The sequence below is a fragment of the Nuphar pumila genome, chromosome 1, assembly GCF_984573655.1.
Source record: "Nuphar pumila chromosome 1, dmNupPumi1.hap1.1, whole genome shotgun sequence".
Classification (NCBI taxonomy): Eukaryota; Viridiplantae; Streptophyta; class Magnoliopsida; order Nymphaeales; family Nymphaeaceae; genus Nuphar; species Nuphar pumila.
This window is the reverse complement of record NC_143249.1, coordinates 39,332,628-39,350,796: the sequence shown is the minus strand read 5'-3', so window position 1 is coordinate 39,350,796 and position 18,169 is coordinate 39,332,628. Positions and strand designations below refer to the sequence as shown.

The 18,169-nt window shown below is 37.1% G+C and overlaps 1 protein-coding gene across 1 annotated transcript in view; it reads right to left on the bottom strand.

Moving 5' to 3' along the window:
• The window catches only part of LOC149848754 (plant-specific TFIIB-related protein PTF2-like), a 79,593-nt gene extending 61,948 nt beyond the window's left edge, over positions 1–17,645 (bottom strand). Inside the window, exons 1-7 of the mRNA XM_089997237.1 lie at positions 17,357–17,645; positions 16,423–16,623; positions 16,056–16,130; positions 14,616–14,675; positions 12,127–12,228; positions 11,496–11,537; positions 11,203–11,283 (exon numbers count right to left, since the gene is read on the bottom strand). Of these exons, the coding sequence (XP_089853363.1) occupies positions 11,203–11,283; positions 11,496–11,537; positions 12,127–12,228; positions 14,616–14,675; positions 16,056–16,130; positions 16,423–16,623; positions 17,357–17,599 (804 nt within the window). The 5' untranslated portion in view covers positions 17,600–17,645. The remainder of the gene's footprint in view (positions 1–11,202; positions 11,284–11,495; positions 11,538–12,126; positions 12,229–14,615; positions 14,676–16,055; positions 16,131–16,422; positions 16,624–17,356) is intronic.
• Positions 17,646–18,169: the final 524 nt, after the last annotated feature.

The window sequence follows — 18,169 nt, the reverse complement described above, 5'->3', positions numbered from 1 at the left end:
GGACGACATGATCATCACAGAAAGTAATAAACAGGGAGTTGACAATATCAAAAAATTTCTCAAAACCAACTTTGAAATGAGTGATTTAGGTTTTTTAAAAAAAATCTTGGTATTGAAGTAACTTATTCTCCTAGAGGTTATTTACTAACTCAATCTAAATTTGCTCTTAATATTATTGGCAGGTCAGGAATCACAGATTACAAACATGTTGATACTCCTGAAGTTGTGAACATCAAAATGAAAATTGACGATGGAAAACCTCTTGAGAACCCAACACCTTTTAGACAACTAGTTGGGGCATTGTCTTACATCTCCATCACAAGACCTGACATTGCACATGTTGTTCACACAACAAGTCAATTCCAGCATGCCCCCACCTCCGTTTATATGGGAGTTGTGTTATGCATTATTAGATATATTAAAACTTCCATTTTTAGAGGATTGTTTTTGTCGGTTTCTTCCACACTAGAATTAACTGCTTATACTGATGCAGATTGAGGTGATAGAAATGATCGACACTCAACTATTGAACCGTGTGTTCCTTGGAGAGTCATTGATCTCGTGGAGGTGTAAGAAGCAACAGAAGGTTTCTCTTTCGTCTACTGAAGCCGAGTACAGAGCCATGGCTACCACCACCATGGAAGTGGTATAGTTGAGACGACTACTTCATGATATGGGTGTTACAAGTACAAGGGAATCACGGCTATGTTGTGACAATAAAAGTTTCATTTACATTGCCAGCAATCGGACATTCCATGAACGAACCAAGCATATCGAAATGGATTGCCACTATGTACGTGAGGAATTTCTACAAGGCACCATTGATCTTCCCTACGTCTCCTCAGAACTTCAACTGCTGATTTCTTCACCAAACCGCTTGCTACTCCTCGATTTCACTTTCTTTTGGACAAACTTTCGGTTGTTCAACCGTAAGTTTGAGGGAGAGTTAAAATTTGTAATCTCATGTGTAAATATCCCATAATATGTAATCTTTCTTTTTTAGTTTAGTTACAATAGCATAGGTTAGTTAGGTTTTTACTTTTTAGTTTATTTTTCATTTTTGGACATAATATAGACCTCTTGCTTTTTTACTAAGTCAAAAAGCAAAAGCTGGACATAATATAAACCTTTTGCTTTTTGACTAAGTCAAAAAGCAAAAGCTGTGAGAGTCGTTGGACACTCCAACGGCTCTATTTAGAGCTGTTTGAATGTCCAACAACTCTTCCTTGACCTCTCTTTTTGTGTATATATATGGGGAGTTACCCCATTGTATTTCATCTTGTGTATGTGGGTTTTGTCCCAATTAAATGAAATCAATTCTTCACTTTTTCATTTGGAATCTCTCTTTTGAGTATTTTGTGTGTGAACCCTAGTGGTTCTTAAGTGTTTGCCTTGTGTGTGAACCTTTATGGTTCTTGAGAGAGTTTATTCGTGAGGAAGCATTTGAAGTTTGTTTGAGGATTCCATTTTCTTATATTTTTTAAGTAAACTTGTGTGTTGTCCACTAGATATTGGACACTTTGGTTTGTAATCGAAGGCTACTTGATTCTTTACATTAAATTCATGCATTCTATGTGCATTTTATTGATAAAAATAGTTATTTTTATTATCGTTTCATGTAAATTACATATGCTTTAACTGCATATATGTGTGTTTTATATTAATTAGTTTGTTCATATTATTGTTTGCATGAATTTAATTAGCTCTTCTCTTCGTGAGGTCTCTTTTTGAATTGTTATACATGTTATTTGAAATGTTTGGGATATCATTTATGCATAATTGTTTATCTCTTCTTGATGATTTATATATCCTTTAGTGATCGCATCTTCTTATTGATCAACATTTATGTCTTCTTAAAAAATACGTTGATTTTGAGTTTATGGTTTGATTTAATAAAAATTGATCCTTGAGGAATACTCCTCTTATCTTTCTTAATGATTATCTCATGTTTCTAAAAATTATTACATTTTTTTTAAATTCTACTTGAGTGTTATTTTTGTTTTGAAAGTATATTGCTTTTTAAAACTTTATAACTATTAGGTTATGATATTTTTCTAGTGTAGTTGGAACCTCCTCTCTGCAAGTTCTTAAAGATGTAATGGATTGAGGAAGGAATATATTTGATGAATCATATCATGAAGATGGAGATAGTCGATGAAGGCGTTTGTGGTCGATCACCAATGAAGACATTCAAAGACTTGTGTTTGCAAAATTCTCTGATGCGACATAAAGATGAAGATTTCTAATGAAGACATTTGAAGACTTTGATCCTTCCCGTTGATTCTTTTTGTATTTCAAACTTTCGTATATCACACCGTAAGTTTGAGGGGGAGGGTTAAGTTGTACATGTATATATATTGTTCATATTGTACATATATACATATCTATGTAACACCGACTCTTCTAACAAGACATTGCACCAGCGTCGCACCCGCATCCATGCGGGTACGACACTAGGACACGACTTCCTTTGTATCAGGTGAAGTCAACCACACTAAGGTCTATTTTTGTCTAAAAGTAGATTCAATTAACTCTAACCAAGTCTAGTTTTATCTATAATTATATATATATATATATAAATACATAAATGCAGACACATACACGTAGTGTTAAGTTAAAAATTATATATCGCACCCAAGTTTTTTAAAGTGTCGCATCGCTGCATCCGCACCCGCACCCGCACCTATGTGACATAGATACATATGTATATATATGTATATATATATTATTTATAAATGATATAATAGGTAAATACCTATTAGAGGTATTTTGGTCATTTCAATTCTTGTAATAGGCTATGCCCATTAGGGGTAAACTAGTACTTTATTTTATTCTTTTCTTTTTCTTTTTCTTTTTCTTTTTCTTTTTTTCTGTTTTTATAGGGACTATTTGGTCAAATACCAACTATAACTGCTAGGTTCTTTTTTGACTAGTCAGCATAGAGTTGACTAGTCAATAGAGCTATTGGAACAATCCAACAACTATATTTATAGTTGGAACAATCCAAAAGCTCTATTGAGGTCTTCCCCTCTCTTGTATGTGTATAAATAGGGGTCTTTATTCCCTTTCATTTTTCAATGCTTCTCTTAAGCATTTATGCTTAATAAAGATGAATATTTTTATGTTTTGTGTTTTTCTATTTAGTTCTTTAATGTTTTATATACACTTAGTGCTTTTGTGTTGCCCTTTGTTGGTTATTGTATTGTCCCATAGTGGACTTGTGCTTGTGCATATTGTGATTGTGATCATGTAAGCCATTAGTAGCATTGGTTTGTACTTGTGCACTTTTGTGCTTGTGATCTTGTAAGCCCTTAATGGCATTGTTTTTGCATTTTTTGCTATTTCATTAGACTTATCAAAACCTCACATCCTTCCACAACAAGGGCAGTACCATCATAAAGATCCCCTTTTCCGCCTTTTTCGAGAATTAGGTGTAGTAACATTATGTAAGACCGGTTACATGCTAAAACGTGCATGATTAAGGTTATTCTAGAGTTACCGAAAGCTTCTTAGATAGGTGGGAAGCTTGCTTTCCCGAAACTCGCCTCGAAAGAGCGATACTCCTCACTTCTGAAACTTGATGAGAACCTCGATTCCCCCACGCTTCTCCTATGCTTTCCACATGCTTCATATATACTTCTTATATGTTCTCTTACTCAACTTTTTATGTTTTTAATGTGTTTTCTCTCTCTTCTCACTCACTTCCATGTGCTTTATTTAAATTTGTAGTCATCATTTTTAGATTTTGTTACAAATTTAATTCTTACACTAAAAAATCATGAAATTTAATATTAGTCACTTTTATTTTAGTTTTTATTTGTGTTTCATTTTTATTCCCATTCAATTCTTATATATATTTTTTATTTCTCGCTTCCCACTTCCTATACATTTTAAAATGCATTGCCTCTCTCACTTTCGCTTCCGGTATCGTTTCCCGCTTCCGCTTCCTAGTCCGGCAACCTTGGGTTATTGTGCTTGCCATAGAAAGGAACTTCACCATCCAAGCATGGACTCATACTCTAGTCTTATTCTACATTCTAGGCTGTGGAAATATGTCAAGATATCCTATAAAAGCTAAAGCCTGATCATTTCACATGTAAAGTACTGAAATTGCAGTTGAAAATAGCTAAAACTGCTGGCAAAGACTATCTTCCATGTCAAAGACCAACAAGCTACACTTATTTTCATTGACATTTAGGCCAGAGGTAAAGCAAACAGCTTTAGAAGCAACCAAAATCTCTTGCACCTTTAGCCAAATCACATGAAACTGCTAACCATTTAAGGCGCATTAGAAGCCTCCAGAGATCCTACTTGGTCTGGGTGGTTCCCACCTGCATCTAGACCTAAGACCAACATGTGAGAAAACAACAAAGAGAAAACTAAGTAAAATGTCCAAATACATAAGACTTGAGAAGCTACCCTTGTTAGATATTGATTTGTTATTTGGATCAGAAATAACAGTTCAAATCTCCATCTAGTACTGATATTTGTGACCACTACAAATCCAGTTCCATTCAGAGCCCTACAATGTCCAAACAGATTGTCACATAGCCCTTTTGACAAAACATTCTTTTGCAGTCCCTCTAAAAGGCCAATCAGCTATGAATTACTAATCGAAATGATTCTAGAAAGGAAGATCCAAAACCAGCAAATAGAGGAAGATAGATGAGGCCTTCTTCAGGTTGGAAGATTGGCAAGGTCTTAGATGAAAAGAAACCTAAGGCAATGGCATTGGCAGGAAGATAAAGTTGGTTCCACTCTTCTACCAATAACTTCTTCCTGCTAATTCTTTTAAGGCAAACCCAGCTCATAGTATAGTATTATCAAAGTAAGATGCAAGGAAGAAAGGATGATGAATGTATATAATATAACTAAGATGGCCTTACAACTCATGAAAAAGTTATGTGGAACGAGAAATTCATATGCAAGAAAAATAGCCCTATAGTTTTCTGTATATCAGTTTATGCATTAAATCTGCAATAGAACATATGAAATATACAAGCACATCATACACATTTGCTTGGAATAACTGAAAACCTATAAAGTCGCAGCAAACCACAAATCACCTATGAAAATTTAGTTGTAAAATTTCCTTTTAGTCAAATGAATGCTTTCTTGTACCACCTACAGAAAAAGGTGCAGGATCCGACCCGATCCATGTAAAGACCATATAACTTTCTTTTTAGTTATCGGGTCTGGATACACCAGACTCGGACCCATAGTGTAATGTAAACTTAAATACACATTTAGGTCACGATTTCTTTTACTGAAATCGTGACAGCCGCAATCGATACCTCTCTCTCTCTCTCTCTCTCTCTCTCTCTCTCTCTCTCCTCTTTCTCAATACAGGGACGAAGGAAAACTTACATGGTATCAGAGCCAGGTTCAGCTAAGGGTTGAAGAGGATACCAAAGGTGCGATAGATCAAAGGTTTGAGGTTTCATCCTTTCTTTCTTTCTTTCAGATTTCTTCTTTCTCTACCTCCATTCCCAATCTCCATCTCGTTTCCCCCTTTCTATTTTTCCAGCCTTTTCTCTTCTTCTTTTAGTGGATTCACGTCTCACGTGAATTCCTAAACTGTTCACGGAGAATTCACGTGAATCTTGGTTCACGAAAACGTTGTTCATCAAAAAAAGGAAGGGAAAAGCTTGTTTCACGTGAATCTCATGTTCCACGTGAAACACTAAGATCAAATTATAAAGATCGTGCATTCCACGTGAATCTCCTGTTTCTTTATTCAAATCTGTCTTTTTTCTGAATCTCCTGTTTCTTTATTCAAACAGTTTCTTTGTCCAAATCTGTTTTTTTTTTTCTGCGTATCCCCTCTTCATTTTGGGCAGACGTGCGACATAAAATCTCGGACTCTAAAATCTGACATAAAATCTTTTTGTTATCCAGCCTGCCCTTTCTCGTATCATATTTGCTCTGACTGTTACGAGTGGGATCCACATTGAAAACTCAGTCCTTCTTCTGACAGCTTCTGGTCGTCAATCTTTGAGTTACTCAGCGCAAAAAAAAAAAAAAGAGGACGACGATCAGCAAACCTCTCTGGCTGCAGACTGAGCACTCTGTGAATACTTCAAAAAAAAAAAGTTCTTTTTCTTATTAAAACTCCTTTTTCATGGATCTTCATTCTTCTTCATCCAATCTTTCTTCAAGTTTTCTCACTCAACTCGTTTCTGAAAAGTTAACTACCTCAAACTTCTTGATTTGGAAGAGACAAATCATTCCTTTTATAAGGAGTCAAGGTCTCTTAGGTCACCTTGATGGAACCACTCCCGCTCCACTCGAATTTGTTACGAGAGAAGAAAAAGGCGACAAAGGAGTAAGTTCAATTGTGTATGTCAAGAATGTAAAGTACCTCAACTGGGAAAGGAAAGATCAGTCAGTGGTTGCATACATCACTTTCACCTTGTCCCAAGAGGTCCTTGTTTCAATTCCCGACAATTGTACTGTTGTGCAACTTTGGGAAAAATTGGTTCAAACATACTCACAAGTTTCGCAGGCGAGAATGGTTTTTCTCAAGAGGGAATTTCAGATGTTGAGAAAAGATTTCATGACCATCATGGAATATCTGAACAAAATGAAGAATGTCACAGACCAACTTGCAGTTATAGGATGTGCGGTGAGTGACAGCGATATGGTACAACAGACTCTGAGTGGATTGGGATCCGACTACAATATGATCGTCACTTCACTATTGTGTCTCCCTGCTCTTCCTACCTTTGATGAGTTGCGAGCAAAATTGATTCAGTATGAGATGACTCTGAAAGGGTTCTCTGAGGAATCTCACATTCACACAAACTCTCAGAAAGTTTTTGCCACAGGGGTGACTTATGGTAGAGGACGAGGATGAGGAGGACAAGGGCGAAGTGGACACGGAGGGCGTGGTCTGCTTCCCACTCCAAATATGTTAACTCATGCGCAAGGGTCAAGATCCACTCCTACCTGCTTCCTTTGTAACAAAAAGGGGCATATCAAGATGAATTGTTGGCATAATCCAGAGAATAAAGGAAAGGGTCCACAGACAGAAAACAAAAAGAAGTTCTCAAGTAGTGGAGAGATTAAAGATCTGTTGATATATGTCTTGTCAGAGTTGAAATTGAAGCAGAGTGATGAAGGCACTTGGTTTGTCGACTCAGGGGCAGCGACTCATGTGACAGGTGATTCAGGTAAGATTTCTAATCCTATTCCTTATTTTGGAAAAAGTAAGATTGTCACTGGAGATGGATCCCACCATCCTGTTTCTCATGTTGGAAAAATTGTCATTCCCATGTCATATTCCACTCTTACTCTTTATGACGTTCTTCATGCTCCTGACATTAAGAAAAATATTGTCTCTGTTTCCAAACTTATTGATGATAATAATGCTTCAGTTGAATTCACTCCCTTCCTCTGTGCAGGTCAAGGACCTACGCACGAGGGAAACATTCGCTGAAGGAAAGAGACGAGGCAATATTATGTCTTTGAAGAAGCTCTTTGTCATGTTGTTCTCCCTGTCCACCTGAATTCAAAGTCTTCATTAGAGTCGTGTTCATCCTCCTCTACTAATGTTTTTAGTATTTCTGAATGTAATAAGCCATTCCTATGGCATAGTCGATTAGGACATTGTGGGAGTCATTTTATTGAGAAACTTGTATCTAATAATCTCATTCCAAAAGAAAGTCTAAATAGGGATGAGAACAGTCACAAATGTTCCAGTTGTCTTTCCTGCAAGAGTCATGTATTGCCTTTTCATTCAATTAATAAGAGAGCTTCAAAACCTTTTGAGATAATATGTTCTGATGTATGGGGACCCACCCCAGTTGCCTCTGGATCTGGGAGCAAATACTATCTAATATTTGTTGATAGCTATACTCGATACACTTGGATATATTTCATAAAAAATAAGTCGGAAGTCTTCTCTTTGTTTCAAAATTTTCTTTCCCTTGTCAAAAATCAATTTTTTGAGTCCATTCAATTTTTCCAATGTAATGGAGGTGGGGAATTCTCATCCCGTGATTTTATTTCTTTTCTTCAAAATAACGGAATAGGAAGAAGGGTGTCCTATCCTCACACCCCTCAACAAAATGGAATTGCTGAACGAAAACACAGGCATATCGTTGAAAGTGCCATGAGTATGCTTCATGACAGCAATTTTCCCATCAACCTATGGACAGAAGCTTTCCATTCTGTCGTGCATGTCATAAATAGACTGCCTATGGTTATTCTGGAAAATAAGTCTCTTTATCACTGTCTTTTTGGAACTCATCCTAGTTATTATAATCTACGTGTTTTTGGATGTGTCTGTTATGTGCATATCGATCAGTCCCTGAGAAACAAGTTTCAAGATAAGGCTCAAAAGTACAGATTTGTGGGATATGCAGATGACTACAAAGGATATAGGTGTTATGATCCCACCAACAAACGCATCAGAACCTCAAGAAATGTTGTCTTTGATGAACAAAATTTTGACCACGAAGCTGACACAACGAATATGTCAACTGAAATTTACTATCTTTGGTTGAGCTCAGAACTTTTTGTTGGCTCTAATGAAACATGTTCCTCAGATTGCGTGCAACAAGAAGAAGAGGTATTTGAGAACACTGGGACGTCGAGGTCACAGAATGCAGAGGAAGTACCGGGCAGATACAAAGGCATTGTCTATTCCAGACAGAGACCGACAACATCAAGCCATTCAGATCATGTCTCAGTCGCCAATCCTACTCCTTCTCATACCCTTGCAGTCAGAAAATCAAACCGCATACGACATCCTATTGACAGGTGGGTTAGTTATAACAACTTATCCTTGGATCTTCAACTGTTTTTAACTGCCATCAATAAGGACGAAGAGTCCATCATGTATTATCAGGCAGCAGCTTCTATGAAATGGGTAGAAGCCATGAATGATGAAATGCAAGCCTTGCATGAATGTGGAACATGGGATGTTGTTCCCAGACCACCTGACAAAAATGTTGTCGGATGCAAATGGGTCTACAAAATCAAGTACAAGCCAGATGAAACCATTGAACGATATAAGGCAAGACTTGTAGCAAAAGGATTCACTCAAGAAGCAGGGCAAGACTATGATGAGACTTTTAGTCCGGCTGTAAGAATGGGAATGATTTGAATTATCATTTCCCTGGCTGTTGAACATGGATAGAAGTTGAGTCAGCTTGATGTAAAAAATGCATTCTTACATGGGGATTTGAAGGAGGAAGTATACATAGAACAACCCCCGGGATATCAAGAACAAAATTGTAAAACTCATGTATGCAGGCTAAAAAGAGCCATCTACGGCCTGAAGCAAGCATCTCGCTCTTGGTTTGATAGCTTCTCATCAGAGATTCAGAAACATGGATTTTCACGTTCCATGCTGGACCACTCATTATTTATCTTTAAAAGCCAGTCTGTGACCACTCTATTATTAATTTATGTTGATGATATTATCATCACAGGAAACTCTCCGGACCACATCCAAGAAATAAAAGACTTATTAGGTCAAAGGTTCAAAATGAAAGATCTTGGAGTTCTACGCTATTTCCTTGGTGTAGAAGTTGATAACCAGGCTCATGGATTGACACTCACTCAACACAAGTACACTGTAGATGTTCTCAGCAAGGCAGGCATGAAAGACTGCAAACCTCTAGAAACTCCGAGTGTACTTCATCAAAAACTTAGTGCTCATGATGGAGATCTGTGTGATGACCCCACCAGGTATCACAGCATAATAGGAATGTTACAATACCTCACATTCACTAGACCTGATATTATTTATTCAATCAATCAAGTGTCTCAATTTATGCATGCGCCACGTACTGGACATATGGAAGCGGTCAAGAGGATCCTTAGATATCTGAAAGGAACTATTGGGGATGGATTGATATATTTACAACAGTCATACAGCAAAAACGAGCACGAAATTATTGTATATTGTGATGCAGACTAGGCAGGAGATCCTGACGAAAGAAAATCTACATCAGGATATTGTGCTTTCATTGGAAGAAATTTAGTCTCTTGGAGCAGCCTTGAGGCTGAATATAGATCCATGGTTGCAGCCACTGCCGAAGTCACATGGATCAGGCATCTTCTAACTAAAGTAGGAGAAAAGATCTCCCACACTACCTTGCTCTGTGACAATCAAAGCGCTATCAATATTTCATTCAATCCCGTACATCACAATCGTGCCAAGCACATTGAGATCGACCAACACTTTGTGAGACAGAAGGTTGAAGAAAAAGAGATTGAGCCTGAGTTTGTCAGTACTGAAAGACAGGTTGCAGACATATTTACCAAAGGGTTAACCAAGGATCGCTTTTGGATGCTTAAAAGCAAGTTGTTCATGGTCCAAAACCATGATCAACTTGAGGGGGGGTGAAAGAGGTGCAGGATCCGACCCGATCCATGTAAAGACCATATAACTTTCTTTTTAGTTATCGGATCTGGATACACCAGACTCGGACCCATAGTGTAATGTAAACTTAAATACACATTTAGGTCACGATTTCTTTTACTGAAATCGTGACAGCCGCAATCGATACCTCTCTCTCTCTCTCTCTCTCTCTCTCTCTCTCTCCCTCTCTTCTCTTTCTCAATACAGGGACAAAGGAAAACTTACACCTACATGATACCTAAATTTCACCTACATGATGCGAATGCCTATGGAACTATGTTGCATAGGTATCTCTTTTATTTCTAATGACCACCAATGTCATACAAACTGAAAGACAAACAGCAAGAAATGGAAAGATTCAGTGATGTCCAACAAGTAAACAACCTTACACAATCAAACCAGTTGAGGCCATCTGACCTAACTTGACATTGATAAAGTCAACATATAAATGCTAAAATCTTTGCTCCTACTCTGTTCATTTTTTTTCCTTCCTAGTCCCAGGCTTTCCACCACACTCCTGATAGCAAAGATACCAATACAAAATGCAAACATTTTTCAACTCTATGGTGTCAATACAAATAAAACTAAAAGGGTCCATGACACCTGTAATAGATCCAAGCATGTTTTTCAACTCCATGGTGTCAATATAAATAAAACTACAAGGGTCCATGACAACCTTTAATAGATAAAGACAAACACGGCACTAGAAAATCTAGCAAAATGGACATGGCATTTACCAAATACAGTTGAGAACAAGAACATGAGATGATTCAAGCGCCACCAATATTAAAAAAAATGTCATAAAAAACTAAGAACTAGTAAAATAAAACCTGCAGTTCCTTAAGTCTTTGTTTGCTGGTAACCTTACATGCAGAAAGCTCCTTTGAAATATCCTCTACTCCAACATTGACCTGCTTTTATTGATAGAAAAATGCATAAGTTTATTATCATCCAGTAACAAGTGAAGTTAAATGCAAGAACACCAGCAAACAAAATGTCATAACTGGTGTAAGTAGATTAAAAAAATACAGCAGAACTTTCATGCATGACAACTCAACTATTGCATTAAAGAAATAACCAAAGAGATCATAAAGTAAATCATTGACATAAAAATACAACATACCCCATTGATCTCTGCAACAAAAGTGACTACAGCAGCAACCATCTGCATCACAAAAACACAAAGTTGGAACTGCATCAATTTCATTTTTATTTTTAACTCAACTTTTTGAATTCTACATGTACGGACATTAAACTGAGAATTAAAGGCATGTCCATGAGGGATCATCATGATATTTCGTAATTTCAGAAAGTTGTGATTTGATTTTGATGCATGCAACCCATATGCCCACATGCTTTTAGCTACTTCATTGAAAAAGAAACATCCATCAATATGGTAACCTATGTCCATAGGCACGGGTTCAGGTACATAGGGTACAAAACAAGGATTTTTAAAAGTATGGATACGAGGGTACAGCTATGTGTGTGTTTTTGTATGCATCAAACACCACAAAAGAATGAAAACAACATTTTCTGCACATTAAAGATGGATGGAAATGATCCTAGATGACAGGTACCATGTCAGGTATGGATCAGGTCAGATCTGAACTGGTCTGACCCGTACACATGAAGTACCAAAACCAGTACCTGTGTCATACCATGCCGACACAGGTACGCCACCCTTCTAGAAATGCACATCTTACATAGATGATAATTAACGAAAAAATAAATAAGAAATTGCAAGATATTTATACCGGAAGAGGATGTCGTCCTGTAGTTAAAAACCACTTAGTGCAGCATTGCAAAAGAAACCGCCCTTGCATAATCATGACACCAATTTTGTCTTTTGGAATATCCTGAAACAATTTATACATGATTAATTCACCAACCAACAGACCTCCCTCCCTCACACATGAAGGTCCCCTAATTCATACACATTAAGTTATTAAAAACCTGAACTTCCATTGGACAGCGCGTTAACAACCCAACGTCCAAGAAGTGATGCATGTACTAATAGGAGTTTAAATTTGGACTATCATGAATGTATTTTGATCTTGAAAAAGGTTTAATCACTATTAATAAATCTCATAAAAAACTAATGGTAAGCAGATTATTTCAAATATGATAATCAACAAAACATTTTTTGGCAACCAATGGCCCTTGGTCCTTGACATTGCAACATGCCATCTCCATAGGAAGTGAATGTTTTGTACACTGGCTTAACATGAAATGTCAGACAGGCATGTTGGCATGTGTTTCTAAGACAATATCTAATTTTACACCCTAACTTTACCCCTTAGAACCTCCAAATGTTCAAGGTGGTTGCTTGTTCAAACAGCATCTGCCCACACCATGAGCATTGATCTTTCCACGTAATGTAGTCCCAAGATTTATGCTGATTGCTTCTTCAAAATATGAAACTTCCTAGATGTGCAGTCATAGGGGATATTTATGTTCATCTCAGGAAACAACATGTATGAGATGCCTTTTTTGTATACCAAGATATTTAATGCACGTTATATCAAAGTTGGTTAGACCAAAAAAGCAAGTCTGGCATTGCATTCAAAAAGTAAAATAATCATTTTCCATAAACTAATTTTGAAGGATACTAATACTTATGAACTTGTATGCACTCTGTGTGCGATTGCGTGAGGACATATAGATAAGCTATGCATGCAATACACACTATGTATGCTCTCTCTCTCACACACACACATGCCCATTTACCACATGCCCAGAATATAGATACTAACTCAATATAAATAAATGGAAAATTTTAAAAAATAGCACCTAAAATTTTGAAAATAATAAAAAACACACCTAGCATTTCCATTTTGTCAAAAGCGCACCAAAACTTTTAACTGTTAAATAAAAATTCATTTCCCTATTCAATTAACTGGGGTTTTCATTAGCCCAACATGTGTTAAAACCTGAATTTTACATCATTGCCATTAATCTATTCAAAGACCTGCCCCATCACATTTTTAGGGAATTCCAGCCCATGCCAACAGTGAAAATGCAGCTGAAATCACCATCAGTGGTGGTTGGAGAAAGGAGAAGGGAGAAGAAACAGGCGTCGGTCATGGGAGAAGAGCTGCCACGTGCACATGCGTGCACGTACACACACAGAGAAGGTGGGTTCAAACGTTTCTCTTTTTCTGTTTAAATTTCTATTGCAACAAAGGAAATAGCAAGGTAAATTACCAGTGGTTTTAACAGATTGAGGGCCATTTGGATGATGAGCAAAATCGACTTTTGATAGTTTTAAAAACTATTTTAACATTTGAACATGTTTGGCTGTCATTTCGAACTGAAAAAGGTTTGCAGAAGTGTGCTTTATAAAGCCCAAAAAAACTTTCTGGGGAATGAATGGCAGTCAGTCAACTTTTGCTCTTATTGTTTTCAGGCCCCTTATGGCCGAAATCAACCGGAAAAAGGAAGATGAAATGGGGATTTATTTGCCTTCTTTCTAGTGACTTTTCAACCTTGAGTCACCAGAAAAAAAAAATGGCCATCACCTTAGGCTTCAAAACATTTTTACCCTTATCCATGACAGATGGCTGTTGGAAATGTAAGAGAGAGGGTTTTTTGGCTTGGGCATTGGAGATGATGGCAGTGGACATGGCTATGAGGGTAAAATGGTAATTACAACACACATTTAACAGAAATGTTGACGGAAGTTAACTTGGAGTATTTTAATCAGTCACCGATATCGGTGATATTTTCAAAATATCGTAAAAATGAAAATATCATGATATTAACACAATATTTATGATTTTTTTCTTATATTTTAAGCCAATTTTTTGTATATTTGTTTCTTTTGTATTTTAAACAGTTTCCAAACTTATTTCCTTATATTTTGCAAGAAAATTGATACAAACCTTATTATTTTCTTATCTTTCTTATTACTTTTTGCATTTTTAAAATTTTTAAAACTCCTGAGAAAAATCAGTTTTTGAAAAATCTCTCCAAGAAAAACCTTGCCAGGATGTTACCTTGAACGATATAGGTGACTATGATTTCAATTAACCATGAAAATGTTTAGGGGTAGTTTTTATCATTGCTAAAAATTTAGGTGGCCTTTTGAAAAAATCCCTAAATAAATTCTTTTCGTTGAAGGCACAAGCTTTCCTAGATGAAGACTTTTCAAAAAAGAAAAACAAGCACCATTAGTTGAGCCCTGAGTAAAATTGGGCAGCAAGTTAGGTAACTGCAGCCAAAATTAGCATGGAGAAGGGTCTACCGTGAAGCTGGGAGAATCTTGAATTGCCCGCTCCATAAGTGTAATAATATTTGTCTCAGGCTGCACAAAAAGAAGCAGGTGAGCAAAAAAAACATGTTCAGTCAACAATAAACCAAAATATACAATGGTGTGCCTCTAAACGGTAAACATTTTCCCTAATTATGAGTACAGTAACTCTCTTCACAGGCATGATATTTAGCAAACAACAAAGAATTCTAAAGAAAATGACTTGATTACAGGCTGCGGAAAAAGGAAATAAGCATTAAAACTTAAAAAACAATCCAATCCTATGGACCATGTTATAAAAGCATCCTGAGCAGGAGTAACAGCAGTTTGAACTAAGATCATGGACAATGGCACAAGCACAGGAACAACATTATTATGTATGTCAGATCGCCTTCTTGGTTCCATACAACATATTCACAGCCTTTTCTTTGGTCAAATACATGTTTCCACTGTCTGATCATTGGGCGTATGACATACACTTTAAATGATTACGCATATTATCATTATAGCTTTGGAGCAAAATGTCCAGACGAGGTAATTTTCCAAGGTTTATAAAAAGCCAGTCGTTAGACCACTCGAGTAGGTTGCTAATTATGAAACAAGGACTTTCACTACCTTAGGACAGTTAACATTTAAAAGTTATTGCCACTGTTTACCAGGGCTTCCATTCAAAGCTTATAATACTTCTCCTTCTGACCTTCCAGACCAGGTAGGTTGTCGGAGGAGTTGATCATGTCACAAGGTCAGGCAGAATATGCCAACCTAAGAATCTTAGGAGGCCATTGTTTGCTCATCAGATCCAAGAAGTAGTTGTGGTAAGATAAGGCCCAGAAGATAGGCTCAAGAAAATCTTGGCAATTTAAAAAAATAAATAAATACAAAAGAGAAGAAATATTTTCTTCTATCTTTTGCAACCAAAAAATAAATAAAATTTACATAAAAAAACAAGAAATTATCTAAAATAGAAGTTGATGATAAAAAATATCATGATATTTACATAGTGTATATAGAGAGAGTAAAATGTATATATGTATGTATTTGATTAGCTCCAACTTAATTCAAACCAAAACAAGCAAAAGGAATTGAATAAATACAGTGGATCTTAACATGGAGACATGACAATAGCTATATCATATATCAGAATTCTGTGTGTGTTTGTGTATGTGTGCACGTGCATGTGTGACATACACATCCAATGTATCATATTAGAAGGGAAAAATAATGGGCAAGAAGTGAATTGAACGTAATTGGACAACTAATGGATTAAAGTCTGAACTGCAGTATCCTGTAAGATCATGAAAACTTATATAAAGATCCTCCTTAAGACTTAGGGGTACTAAGATTCCCAAATATCAAACAGTAAACTTTACAAAACATAGTGCCGAACAAGATTTGATAAGATAAACAAGAGATGATATGCTGAATGAGTCATACCAAATCTAACTCAAGATACTCCCGAACCCGAATATACATCCGCCCTAGTACATGAGCATCACAGCTAATAACAGCCTGCAACAGAAGAAGAAAATTCTTCTAAGACAAAGCCAACCAAGTGAAATCAAGCAAAATTGTGCCAGATTAATGACAACTAAACTTAGAAAACCAAATTGATGATGCAGAAGGCTATACCATTCTTATCCTTTGTAATTAAAAGAAGAAACTACTTGTCTTCTAAAAAATGTAAAGAGTTCAATAAGATTCTAGCAAAATACTCATTCTTGTGATTTCCTTTTTTAATAGAAAATGTAGGCACACTATAATATGCCCTTGAAAGCAAGACTCTAAATGGAAAAGTACTTACAGAGACTTCCATAATTGTAAGAGGCAGTTGATTCTGTCGAGCCACTACATAAGCACAAGCACCAACAAGGATAGGGAACCAGGTACCCCCACCCCATCCACCTTCAGTTATCTTTTCAACCATATGTTTCACATCATTAGCTCTTGAAGGCGACAATCCTAAGCTTGATGTTATACTCTCAATTGTCCTTCGAGCCTCAAACTGTCCAGAAAAAAAAGATGCATTAAATTAGCTAATCTGCTAAATAAAACTTTACACTAGCAATAACAAGGACAATTTTGAATTCAGTTATGGCAGGATACCCTCACTGAACTTGCTGCAGTCACACCATTTACCTACAATCTCAATAGAGTTAGCAGAACTCGCAATTCTGAGTTTCCATCAACACCAAGAGGTGTCAATGGAAGGACGAAATTGCAGCAGCAGTCATGCCCAACATTGCCATTTTGTACAAGCTCCATATGGAGTATCATATACAGGCAAAAATAAGAGCCATCATTCAGGGTATAGTAAACTAGACAGCTGATAATCCTGCTTAACTTAGACTATTAAGTCATAACGCTAACAGATTCGGCAACATTGCATTGAACTTCTTAAAATAATCACGAACACGCACGTGAAAATCATGGGGGAGAAGCTCTCTACATGAAATAAACAACTCTCAAGGAAGGTATGTGGAATTTTGGATACACCAACTTAATTGGATATCGGGAGATGGATTGGGATATAGCAGAGTATCCCACAATACAAATTTCCTTAGCCAACCAAATCGAACTCTATCAACAAACGTCGCGTAGTTTCAACTTCAATTAGATTCCAATCAAATCATATCGATATCAAAATCGCATCAAGATCGATAAAATTCGCAACTACAAAAAGAACAAAAGAAAGGAAGAGGAGAGAAAGAAAGACGATAGCAAGAGGAGAAGGATACCTCCTTGTGCTCTCTGTAGTTATAGCTGCCCTTGATGTAGAGGCGGCGATCGCCGTACGGGACGCTGGAGGTGGGGTTAGACCGTCCGATCTCGACGGAACGGCCGAGATTCTCGGTGAAAACGTCGAGGTGGGAGACGAAGACGCCGGAGTCCTGGACGGTGCCGCAGAGGTTGCAGACCCAGGCGGACGAGTCGGGGTCGAACACCACCGACATCGTCTCGCACTTGCCGCATCGCCCCATAGCCGCCCGGCCAGAGATCGGCCGACGTGGGCCGCACGTACCAACGTCGCCGGCGTTCTCGTCCGTACTAGGGTTTATACTTCAAGCAGAATCCAAACCTTACAGCGGTTTCTTTCGGAAACTTTCAAATCATGGCTCATCTTTTGCACAGAATTCCATATCCAGATCTACGTTTTAAGAAACTCGGAAAGCGACCAAATCTTTTGCAAGAATTTTAAAAAATAACTAAAATAATTCACAAAAACACGGCTAATTTTTAACCTATTTATAAATACAGGCCTAGATTTTCAGGTTTTACAAATGCATGGTTGGGTTAGCAAAATAATGCTGAGCCACCCACCTCCCTGACCCAGGTCAGTTGACTGTGGTGAAACTTCAGAAATTTATTAAATTACCCTTATTTCATCTTCCCTACCATTAAAATGTGTTTATGTCAAAAAAAACTTGTGGGAAGGCCATGGCTATTCTTAGGGATGGTCACAGGGGAAAATGGGGCCTCGCCTTGCCCTGTTTGGACCGGGGATGGAGGACATGAAACGGAGATGGCGGTTAAAATCAAAACTCGTGCGA